This window comes from Brienomyrus brachyistius, chromosome 22 (assembly GCF_023856365.1).
Source record: "Brienomyrus brachyistius isolate T26 chromosome 22, BBRACH_0.4, whole genome shotgun sequence".
Classification (NCBI taxonomy): Eukaryota; Metazoa; Chordata; class Actinopteri; order Osteoglossiformes; family Mormyridae; genus Brienomyrus; species Brienomyrus brachyistius.
In genome coordinates this window covers 1,190,286-1,202,521 of record NC_064554.1, presented here as the reverse complement: position 1 = coordinate 1,202,521, position 12,236 = coordinate 1,190,286, and the positions used below count along the sequence as shown (strand labels likewise).

Sequence of the window (12,236 nt, the reverse complement as noted above, 5' to 3'; positions counted from 1 at the left end):
CGTATTACGTCTTGAACTTTCGCTGCATTTTATTTTCTGTTAGATATTATTTCAGATGAAGACAACGGCAACGCTTTCTAGAGTCGATTTAGTTATCGTAACTCAGCATTGACTGCATTTTTAATTATCGCAAGATCCCACCTAGAATATTGTGTGCAGGTTTGGTCACCATACCTTAAAAAGAACATTGCTGCCTTAGAAAAGGTTCAACGTAGGGTTACGAGAATGATTCCTGGTCTTAGAGGAATGTGAGAATGTGATGATAGGTTAGCTGTGCTGAATCTGTTCAGCCTCGAGCAAAGGAGACTAAGGGGGGGCATGATCCAGGTATATAAGATTCTAACGGGTCTGGATGCTGTTCAGCCAAATGGCTACTTAAATATTAGTTTAAAGACTAGAACTCGTGGCCATAAGTGGAAATTAGCGGGAGAACATTTTAAAATGGATTAGAGAAAGCACTTCTTTACACACTGTGTAGTTGGAGTATGGAATAGTTTTCCTGTTAGTGTAGCTCAAGCTAAAACCCTGGGTTCCTTTAAATCAGAGCTAGATAAGATTTTAACAACTCTGAGCTGTTAGTTAAGTTCTCCCCAAAAGAGCTTGATGGGCCGAATGAACTCCTCACGTTCGTGAATCTCTTATGTTCTTATCTACGTGTTTGGCGTCTTGTGACAGTAATATCTTGGTAGTTGGCAGGACTTCTGGAGATGTTCGTCGTGCAGTGTAAATGATTAACCTTGTGATTAAGCAGAAAGCATTTCGCGTACGTTCATCCCGTTAAGGTCAACATTTTAGCGGGGCTGCTATCTCTGAGTGTATTAATGTAATGCACATTGTATATAACAGTGCCAAAAATACCAAATTATATTTTCTAAAAAAAGAAAGACCGAGGAAGAAAACGTAACTGATGCAAAGCAGGAAGTAAATGTAGAAGCACACATTCCTGAGCGGCGATTGGTTGGCTGGTTGATGGCGCTTTCCTATTGGATAGTGATGTTTCACCGTGTTATATCCCACCTCGGGAAATAGGTATCAGGAGGACTTCATGAAAAAAGTCAGGCCCAGACAGTGATAAAAATATTGTTTAATTTTGTTTATTTTACAAGTAGACCACAAATGGTACCAACTAGTGCAAGGTACGTTTATAAAACTTAATTTAAGCATTCGTTTTTAAGTAGATATCTGTGTTGCGTGTTAAAATACAATCCGTATTATTGCTGTTCACCTGAAGTTGAATATCGCGTTTTATTAGTGTAAACTTAGTAAACAGTGCAATTACAGTATGTTAAAATCGTACCACATCATGCTGGTGAATTTTAGGAAATGAAAGTGAAACCGGACGGTGTCGCACGTGATATCTCGCTTTTCCAGACTTGCAGAAAGTCTGACTTTAAGCTGTTTTTAAATGTCATATTTAAAGATGAAGTGCCCAAGGTGTGAGCATATGGTTACGGAGCCGTCGGCCAAATTCTGCAGTGCGTGTGGCCAGAAGTTGCCTCGTCAGCAGGAAGCCGGCGCCTCAGGTAATTGATATGCCCATGTCAACAAAAAAACCCAAGCAATTTGTAGCTTATTAATGCATTTTAGCTTGCCACAGTGCTTTCTAATTACTTGTATAAATAAGTCAATTTACTAAACAGAGGAGTGCGTTGCTTGGGGAAATCATTTTTATATGTGATGTAAAGATACCTTAAGGATGCAACAGAGTGTTTTTGTTACATGAAGTTAAAAATAAGGTAACCTTTGCATATGAGTAACTGCACCTTTGCCGTTCTCTCTTGTATCTAATTTTATGATGTCATGTCCTGGAAACAGAAATGCGGCACGGAACTTATGCTTTAAGTGCTTTATTTGCAGCCAGTACATATTATTATTCATTTTGATGAGACTGTATCGCTAAGTCTTCTCTTCTAGTAGGTTTGCACATTTATATACATCTTTCTGTCTATCACCATCTGATAGATTTCTTCAGTGAAACCTCAGGTTCTTTTAGAGTTGTATGATGAGGCAGGTTCCTTAAGCTTTAGCAGTTTAAGGTTCACACACGGCTGGTTCAGTGTCTGTGTCTGTCTTTGCCCTCACTGAGGGAATCAGGCCCTTTATCTATGGTCTTCAGATTCCTGAAGCCAGGGTGTCAGATGGCCTTGATGAGAGTGAGCTGTATGAGAGGCAAAGGACATGATGAGCAAGTAGCAAGGACAGGAATAAATATAAAAATAAGAAATATGAAAGTTATAGATGAGTGAACTAAATGAGCATAATTTATTAACTACAAATTAACTAGGGAAATCCCTCTCTATCCCAATCTTGTATTCGCCCAATTGTTGCTTTATTTTTATCATGCTGTTATACATCAGTATGGTTATTGCATTCCAGATCATTCCTAAGTATAACACAAGCAGTCTCTGAAGGCATCACAACCACAGACCCCCCCAGACTCCAGTTGCCTACATGTTATTGAAGTGTGAGATATTTGTGAGAACTGGAAAACTAGACCATATCAGTTCAGGGGCCACAAGACAGTCAACGTTTTTTGCTGGGAGGGAGCAAAAACATGGATTCTCTGGGGTTCCCCGAGGAATGGGTTGGAGAAACATTTGAGTATAATTTCAGTAGTACGCAAAGATATTTTATGTGATGAATGTTTTTTCTACTGATACCAGGTCAGCTTTCCCCGGCTGGTGAGGTTAAGGTACAAGGTGAGACAGAGCAGGAGACAGAAAGGGCTTCAGTCTCCTTGGCCAGGCAGGCTGATAGTACGTCTTCAAAAAGGTCTGGGGATGAACCCAGCAGCAACATCAAAAAAAAGGTACGACACACTGCGTATTAAATGCCGGACAGATGGCTTGCGAAGTTGTCTTTGTTTGGTCTATATTTCACTTTTTTAGTTAACATTTTTTAGAACTTATTTGAATGTGCATTTGTGATCAGTGGTTCAAAATGATGAAATGGTAGTAACGTGAAATGTATGTTAAACCTAAATTGGCCTGTGTGTATCTTGTTAATAGTTTGATCATTAATATATGCAATTTTATTTTTAAATATCTGAAAGTGAAGCTATGCAAAAAAAACTAACACAAAATAACCTTAAAATGTAGAGAAAAAAGAAGAAGACCAAGAAGAAGACAAAAAAGAAAGAGGATCTAGACCCTTTACAGTCTGAGGCAGTGACCTCTGAACTCTCTGAAATATCACTGTCTGACCGAAAGCTGGGGACGCACAAGGCCCATGAGTCCTCTGACAGTGAGAGCTGCGTCAGTGACACGGATGAGACACAGGACTCTTTGCAGGACTCATCTGATCTATCTTTATTGCAAGAGGGGAGTGAGTTTGCTGAGACTGGCATGGCGGAGAAGGCGAATGTCAATCAGGGGTCGCAGTTGCCCAGCGACTCTGCACCTGAGTCGGAGAGAAGTCAGGCTGCGAAGAAGCAAGTCAGCCTCAATGTAGGTGATCATTTTCTGGCTCCTGACCTGGGTACAAACAAGGTCTGTCTGATCTAGGGTTGCAGAATTCTGGGAACTTCCCCCTTTAATTCCCATGGAAAGGTTCCAACATGGAATGGAAAGTGTCTGGGAAGTTTCTGGGAATTTTCTGCCCCTTTGCAACCCTCTGTCCCACCCTGGTTCATATAAAAATTCAAGGCAGGTGGAAGTAATTCAAGATATATAAAAAAAAAAGTATTGTGGCTTCCAATGTTTGAATGTAGAGTGGCACGGTTCCTCCGCTAATTACTTCAGAATCGTCTTCTAGAGACCGTTTTGCATACGGCAGGGATTCCCCCCCTGCCAAAGGTCCTAGCCAATCACAGGGCATTTTCTCACATTTATGCTTAAACTGATCTCAGTTGGATAAGGCTGAAAATGGTAGGAACAGAGTTTGTATTTGTTTACTGTTTTTTTTTTTTCTTTTTGCTAATTTTTGTAATTCTTGTATAACATAATGTGATGAATAAACTGTGGTTAAACTCTGGGCGGATATTAGGGTGCTGAGGTCATTTTCCACACTTCTGCCTTAAACACAGGTGGATCTTGTAGAATGTAAAGATAAGATAGGTCCGATGGGAGGGACAGTGGAAACAGAACCAAGTCAGAGTCAGCCTCTGAACACAAGCAGCCGGGGTGAGCCAGAAGCAGGGACCTCGCAGCAGGCGAACAGAGACCGGAAGGCCAATGTGGACTCGAGTGCAGATGTGACCAGGAGGACGCGACAACAAACAAAAGCTGCTGAACAGAACAAGGAAACGAAGGCTGGGGGAGAGCAACAGATGGTTTTTGGCCCAAAGACAAAGCAGCAGGTAGGCTGTTCGCTCAGAATCTGGATGTTGTGAAGAATTCAATAGGCAAATCATAACAAAGTACTTAAAACAAAAGCTGGCTTGTACGTTATTTGAGAAAAGAGACTTTCATTCTTGCTCTCGAAAAAAATCCTCAGCTTTAGTTTGATTTTTATTTTTATATATATATACTTTTTTTAAATAGGGCAAGGGTGTGGTGTCCCACACTGACCCAAAGACCAAGACTGAGAAGATGGAGGTCCAGCGGTCTGCTGGTGCCACGGGAGAGTCCCAGGGAGCAACAAGCCCTGCTCAGGACACCAAGAAGGAATCGCGGGATGATGCAAAAAAAAAGAGAAAGGAGGGCGACAAAAGAAGCCAGAAGCCAGAGGTGTCTCCACCTGAGAGGTGACATCTCAGTATTTAGCTGAAAGACAAAAAACAAGACTGAAAATTTGATCACTAGTTGGTACAGTATTTCATTTAATGGCAATTTCTAAAGAGCTTTTATCAAGAATTTCTGGGAAAGGATAAAAAAAACATAGCTTAATCATTCAGGACGTTCACATAATGTAGTGAATGCACTCACCATTTTCAGATTAACCGGTTTTCAAAAAAAGGACAAAGTTTCTGTATGTTCTTAATTTCAGAGTCTTCACTGGGAGTGAGATGATTCCTAAGGAGAAAAGGCTCACTATTTACTTCCATGCCGTCCTGTCTAAAGATTTCAAAATAGACCCCAAAGAGGACAAAGTCTTCTTGAGGGCTGGTACACATATTGGCTCATGGGATGAAAATGCAGCTGAACTTTCTGTGACTCGGTAAGTGTTCTTGACCACCATGTATAACATAAGTAACACAGAAGTTTGACCATTGCTGTATAATGATATGAATTTGCCATCAGTTCCTTAATGTCAAAGGCAAGCAGCTGCAAGAGGCTGCACATCTGGTTTTGTTGAAAATTAGGCTCCTGTTCTGTGAAGAAAAAAAAGAAATGCTTGCAGGTCTTTTGCGGTTCTGTGTAATTACTAGTATTTTGAAATAAGATGTTATTTCACCCCCTGCAGGGATCTGGGAAAGCATGGATTTCTTGTACAAGGAAAACTGGAAACGACAAAAGAGGCGGTTTCTGTTTCTATACCCTACAAATACGTCATTTGGAAAGCCAAGAAAGACAAACCAGAGTTTGAGTATATCTACAAATCTGATATGGTACAAACTGTAAATAGGTGTCTCTTTGTCAAGGATCATCTGCTTAACGAGGAAGGTATGGCGATAATATGACACGTATTTCAAAAGAAGCCTTTTAATGCAATTATTTTAGATAAAATAGTAAAACTATTCAGAAAATAATGCAAAAAACACCTTTAAAATGACACACTGGTGATTTTCCTTTTCAGGTGAATGGCACCAGTATGATGACATCATCTGTGCTCAGCCTTCGAAAGGATGGTTTGAGCGCATGAAATCTGTAGTCTGGTCTGAAAATGAGAAGAAGGTTGTTGATGGTCGGAACATCGCGGGGGAGGTCATGCTGGATACGATCTTCGACCTGCTCCGTAGCTGGAGTTTTGCTAATCTAAAGAGCTTCCATCACCAGCTGAGGCAGTTTCAGCAAGTCTATGGAAACCCCTTTGTGTTTGAAGAGAGGCACAAAAAATGGGACTCGCTAAGTTATGGTGAACGGGAGGTATGTAGACAAAACAAGTGCATACCGATTTATTAGAAATTGGTATATTTTGCATTAAAATAGGGGGCTCTGTTTGTGCTCAAGTCTGAATGCCATAAGTTGCCAGTTGTGATGAGCTGTGGTACGGCATGGCATTAATGGGAGAGCGTCTTTTTCTTTTGTGTAGGTGAAGAACCTCTTGAAAACATTCATGCTGCGGAATGTACTCCCTGAGTTCACGAAGGATGGTCTGGGACAGAGTGCCTTTTTTGCAGACCCTTTAAAAGCTGGCCTGGTTTTCTTTTACGTCTGTAAGAAGTACTCAGTCAGTTTAAACGTTGAAGAATTATTACGACTATGTCTAACCCTGTACTTTCCAAATATGCCAAAAGAAAAATTTCAGCAATATTGGACAGATTTGTTGAAATCTCTCTCAGCTTTTGAAGCGTGAGTACACAGCCTTTTTTGTTTATTAGATGTATTTTATATACCCAAAAATGTGTGTTTTTTTCTGTAATACCTTTTCAGTTTTTGTGTAAACCAGAAACACATTTCTGTTGTTCAGACTTTCAGATATGGTGGTTGACCTAATTCTAATGTTGAAGGAGAAAAGAATTCTGCAATGGATCCTCCTGATTCCTCTTCTTCACTTCCTGAAACGAATGTCTGAGCCCTTTGAGCCTGTCCCACTGACAAACAACCATAAATACTACCAGTCCTGGGCTGGAGTAACAGGTCTAAGGCTAGGGGACACAACTCTAGCATTTGATAACAGGTGCTTGAGCAGTTTGCCTTTTTGTAATGTTCCGTCTCCCAGAGGTTCCTCCTCATTTGCATTGCTACAATTTGGGCTCTTCATACCTCATCACAAAGCATTTTGTAAACCCAATCATGCAGCCAAGATTTATAATATATTTGTTTTTTTTTTTACACAAACGGTACTGGAAAATATAGGATGTTGGTCAGTTAGATGGTATCATTTTGAAAGATTTGTATTGCTTGTACAAATAACGTATTGTTCATGTTGAGATTGGTTGCTTTTATCTTTTCATAGGGAAATGTTGAAGATTATGAAAGCAAACATTCACCTGACAGAGATGGACCGACTTCTGCCTCGGTCCTGGATGTCCTTAATGACTCTAGAGCACCTTGTGGAGTTCATGAACCACATACCAGTTGACCTGCTGGAACTTCTTTATGTAGTTGCTTTTAAAGCACCTCCAATAATCACATATTTGAATTCTGAGGTAGGGTTTGAATGTTGCATTGGTATTATCTATGTATTTGCTTTTAAATTGGTGACATTCTTAAGATTTTGTTTTTCTTCTAGCAGGAGATATCAGATTTGCTAAAATGCATTCAGATGAAATGTATTGACATAGAACCGCAGGGCAGGTAATAATTTCTTATTTTAACTCATTAATGTGCATGTATTTTTAATCCTTTGAACAAGGTGTGTGTGTGTGTGTGTGTGTGTGTGTGTGTGTGTGTGTGTGTGTGTGTGTGTGTGTGTGTGTGTGTGTGGCTGAATTTCAAAAATGTACAAAAATGTACTTGCTGATTCAGTGAAATCTTTATAAAGACGGGTTTAATATACATGCTATGGAGTATATTTTTGAATATATTTTGGTCAATGCTAAGCATAGTGTCGTTTTGATGCTATTTTTGTTCTTTCAGAATTAGGGGAAAAGTCTTCAACCCATTTTTTTCCTCAGTCTAATTTTTTTTGTTATTTCTCATTTGTGTATAGTTTTCATAATGAGGATTATAGGGGAGAGTGCTTAACAACTTCTGTGAAAGTTCTAGAGAAGATCTGCAAAGGCTTTAAATCACCATCATATACCACGGATTTCACAATTCCTGTGATTTGCATCAACATGGTCGCCACTGTTTCCAGTTTCGGCCATTCTTATGAGACACCGGTACGTGAAACCTGATAAAACCTTCAAAATTGATTCCACTAAAATTCATGCAACTCTTCAAATAGTGTATAAAAGAATATAAAAGTGTGAACAATTTTTACTCTAAATTTCTGTCACTTTCTAGATGAAACTAATGAACTGTTGATGACTGGAAAGTGTTGTCATCTAATGATGCTTTTCCACTGTCACCAAAAACCAAGCTGTACCCAAGTCGTATCTCAAATATTTGGTTTTCCATTGTAAATCATGCGAGCCGTAGCCATGCTGACATGGCTGGTCACGTTACCACCATCTTATTGGTCGAAATGCGCGGAGATGAGAGAGAACCAGAAAGATGCCGTTTTCACTCTGGCATGGTCTGTGTCTGCAGTTTTTACAAATGTGTCGTTTGACCGAAGAGCTGCAGGCACAACTTTCAATACAGGCAGATGATCACATTGGAAATGAAAAGATGTTGGCAAGTGCAGTCAGGAAAAGGTGTACCGGGACATTGCAAACACACTCAAAGCTGTGGGAATATGTCACACAGCAATGCAGTGCTGGGAGAAAATGTAAAGAACTATAAAATAATAATATAAAAAAAAAATCAAAGATCATAACAATGAAAGTGTTTTATGTCACTGTCGCTTTCCGGCTACGCCTTTACTGAGCTGACACTTTTGCAGTGGGAAACCTAAATTAACTGTAACTAGGCTCTCTTTGCAGTACGGTTCGGTTCAGTTGCGGTCTGGTTCCTCTATGCCATTGGAAAAGCATCATGACCATTGAGAAAAGCCTAAGTATGTTGGTGTGCTAAAGCTTACCTGTAAATTACGAATGTCACTGAACTGTTTACTGTGAAGGTGAAGCAAGATCCAAGCGGAGGCCAGCAGAAAGAAAATCGCATGCAGATTCTGTCGGAAGCCCTGAAAATAATGAGGGAATGCATGAGTCAAACTTTGAAGAAAAAGTTGTTTTATGGTGGTTTTCGGTCATCATATTTTTCATCAGAAATTGAGGTATATCTAAATCATTCCATAATTAATTTAGAATTGTGTAGTCAATTTAAAAAAGAAATTATATTTTACAAACTAAATGTTATTACCTTGTCAGATATGGAACAACATACTTTCTCTCAGTTTTGGCAGTGAAGAATTTACAAAAGAATGGAGGCAAACATTTGCTACAGACCTGGAAGGAAAAATCAAACAGGTAATAAGTCCCTTCTTCTGACTATAAAGAGCTCCTAAGTAGTTATCAGAACATTTTCTGAATCTCTTTTTAATTATCTTTTGCGCTGCAGGAGTCCTATATGGACCAAATTCAGATTTACTGCAATAAAATGGAAGAGCTGACCAACACTCTTCCTTATATTGCCAAGACTGTAGAGAAATGCGCTCTTCAAGCTGTGAGCTCCATCTGCCAGGTAGGGCGCGGGGCTTTTTGCCTTCTGGATGATCATAGCTTTGGGTACCGTCTTTTATGTGGCGATGTTGGTCCAAAGACCTTATTAAGAATTTTCCATTAGGGATTTTGAAGTGTATTGATGAATTGGGTGAACACAATGGTTGAACTACTTATTTCAAGTTAACAACACCAGCAACAACAATAAATACTCTGCTTTCCTGATGTTTGCATCCAGTCGGACTTCATCTGTGAGTCATGTAAGTTAGTGGACTCACTCATGGTCAAGGTTTGTGACCTTGAGGAGCAACTGACTTTCATCCAGCACAGCAATGAGTTAGAGGAGAGAGTTAATGCGCCTTTTAGGGAGACTGTGTGTACGTCACAAGGGGGGAGGGGGGAGAATAATGAACAAGTGGGTCGAGAGAACTGGGTGAACATAAGTCATAGAAAAGGGAATAAACAGTTCACAGAGGCGGCATCACCTGAAGTGACTGTGTCTAACCGCTTTCAGGTGCTTCCAGCTTTAGAGCCGGAAGAGACTGGGGAGGCAGGTGGGCCCTTGGGCACCAAGGAGCCACCTACCCCAAGGAGGAGGGAGGGTGTGGTAGTAGGGGGTTCAATTATTAGGAATGTAGATAGAGGGTCCTGTACGGTGTCTTGCCTGCCTGGTGCCCAGGTTGGGGACCTTCCGAATCGTTTAGACAGGCTTTTGGCCCCAGCCGGGGTGGATCCAGTGGTCGTGGTGCATGTTGGCACCAATGACATAGGCAAGGGCAGGAGGGCTGTTCTGCAGGATAAATTTATAGAAGTTGCGAATAAGCTTAGATGCAGAACGTCAACGGTGGTATTCTCTGGAATACTTCCCGTGCCATGTGCAAGACAGGCTAAGTTAGATGAGATAAGGAGATTAAATGCATGGCTAAAATGGTGGTATTTAAAAGAGGGGTTTAGGTTTTATGGGGCATTAAAAGACCTTCTGGAACAGGTGGGACCTGTTCAAGCCGGGCGGGTTGCATCTGAACCAAAGGGGAACCAGTGTATTGGGGAGGCGTATGTGTAGTTGAAGAATGTTTAAACTAGGGACAGGGGGGCAGGGAGGTTAGTTAAAAATTCTGGTGGAGAGAGACGGAAAGCCCCAATAAATATTAAAAGTGAGCACTATATAAAACAAAATTCATGATTTAGAGGCTTTAATTTCATCAGGCACTTGCGACATTATGGGAATAACTGAAACATGGATGAGTGACAACGATGGAGAAGAATATAATATGGATGGTTATATGTTGATCCGTAGAGACCGGATAGGCAGGAAGGGAGGTGGTGTTGCAGTATACGTAAAAGAAAACTTGCAGGCAAGGGAGCTCACTGATTTAAAAATAAAAGTACAGAAGCTGTATGGATAAAACTAGATGCTAAAAACTCAAATGGCCTAATTGTCTGGGTTTGTTATAGAGCATCTAATGTAGCTGCAGAGGAAAGCAGAATGTTATATGATGACATCAGGATTACGATTAAATAAAATTAAATAAAAATAATGTGGTGGTGATGGGTGATTTTAATTTACCTGGGATACAGTGGGACACAGTCTCTGGCTCTTCTGTAAATGAACTTGAGATGGTGGAATTAGTACAGGATTGTTTTTTTACTCAGTTTGTTAATACCCCTACCAGGGGAGAAGCCCTTCTTCATCTTGTTTTCTCTAATAACCAGGATAGTATTGGAAAATTAGAGGTTTTAGAACCATTGGACAGTAGTGATCATCCATCCATCCATCCATTTTCCAAACCTCTTATCCTACTGGGTCGCGGGGAGTCCGGAGCCTATCCCGGCAGCAATGGGCATGAGGCAGGGAACAACCCAGAACGGGGGGCCAGCCCATCGCAGGGCACACTCACACACTATTCACCCACACGTGCGCACCTATAGGCAATTTAGCAAGTCCAATTAGCCTCAGCATGTTTTTGGACTGTGGAGGGAAACCGGAGTACCTAGAGGAAACCCCACAATGACATGGGAAGAACATGCAAACTCCATACACGTGACCCAGGCATAGACTTGAACCCGGGTCCCAGAGGTTTGAGGCAACAGTGCTAACCACTGCACCCCCATGCCGCCCCCCAGTAGTGATCATAGCATGGTTAAATTTGAGGTTAATTTTAGTGTCCAAACAGCAAAGTCCAAAACAAAAGTATGCAATGTTAGGAAGGCTAACTTTAATGGTATGAGATTGAAACTAGAAACTGTAAACTGGATGGAGTTAAATAGCAAAACTGTTGAAGAGGCATGGGAATTTTTTAAAAGCTCATTTTTGCAAATGCAAGAGGACTTGATACCTGTTTCCAGCAAAACTAAGTATAGGGAACTGCAACCAAGGTGATTTACTAAGGAAATTAAGAATTAAAGTCAGGAGGAAAAGGATTCTGATCCACAAATGGAAAATAACTAATGATTTCAAAATAAAGCAGGAGTATCTAAGTCTACAGGTTGAGTTAAAAAATAACATTAGACTCTCTAAGAGGAATGTCAAGAGAAAAATAGCATTGGAGGCTAAGGATAACAATAAAAGCGTCTTCCAATATTTTAACTCCAAAATTACTCTAAAAGCTGAAATCACTAATCTGCAGGATAGTAAGGGTCTTATAACGGACAATGAAGTTTATATAGTAAATGAGTTTAATGATTTATTTTAAAAGAGATGAGGGATATTATTAGCCAACCTTTAACTTTAATATTCCAGAATCCGTTATCTGCTGTTGTGGTACCTTCTGATTTGAAACCGTGCTATTATAACGGCCATATATGGGGCGCCGTTTGTAAAGATAGCAAACATTTTTGTACTTGCCACTTTTTCAACATTTAGTGCAATTTTCTGACATTTAGCTAGAAGTCAATGGTGTTGTGGATCATCAGGTTTTTTTGCTGTGTAAATTATGTTCAAAATTGTTCATCATATGTAAATATAAATGGCTTGTCTATATATAAA

General features: G+C 40.2%; 1 protein-coding gene across 5 annotated transcripts in view; it reads left to right on the top strand.

Moving 5' to 3' along the window:
* Positions 1-12,236, top strand: part of rnf213a (ring finger protein 213a) — a 51,147-nt gene that overhangs the window by 188 nt on the left and 38,723 nt on the right. Inside the window, exons 1-17 of one of the 5 annotated variants that reach the window (XM_048991179.1) lie at positions 155-1,136; positions 1,421-1,523; positions 2,664-2,809; positions 3,099-3,446; positions 4,025-4,297; positions 4,515-4,684; positions 4,927-5,097; positions 5,344-5,543; positions 5,677-5,966; positions 6,133-6,392; positions 6,511-6,720; positions 7,000-7,192; positions 7,276-7,340; positions 7,696-7,867; positions 8,710-8,865; positions 8,960-9,058; positions 9,150-9,272. In XM_048991179.1, coding sequence (XP_048847136.1) covers positions 1,421-1,523; positions 2,664-2,809; positions 3,099-3,446; positions 4,025-4,297; positions 4,515-4,684; positions 4,927-5,097; positions 5,344-5,543; positions 5,677-5,966; positions 6,133-6,392; positions 6,511-6,720; positions 7,000-7,192; positions 7,276-7,340; positions 7,696-7,867; positions 8,710-8,865; positions 8,960-9,058; positions 9,150-9,272 — 2,979 coding nt within the window. In that variant the 5' untranslated portion in view covers positions 155-1,136. Of the gene's footprint in view, positions 1-154; positions 1,137-1,420; positions 1,524-2,663; positions 2,810-3,098; positions 3,447-4,024; positions 4,298-4,481; positions 4,685-4,926; positions 5,098-5,343; positions 5,544-5,676; positions 5,967-6,132; positions 6,393-6,510; positions 6,721-6,999; positions 7,193-7,275; positions 7,341-7,695; positions 7,868-8,709; positions 8,866-8,959; positions 9,059-9,149; positions 9,273-12,236 lie in introns of those variants that run through there. The other 4 variants (XM_048991178.1, XM_048991177.1, XM_048991175.1 and 1 more) reach the window with 4 other exon arrangements.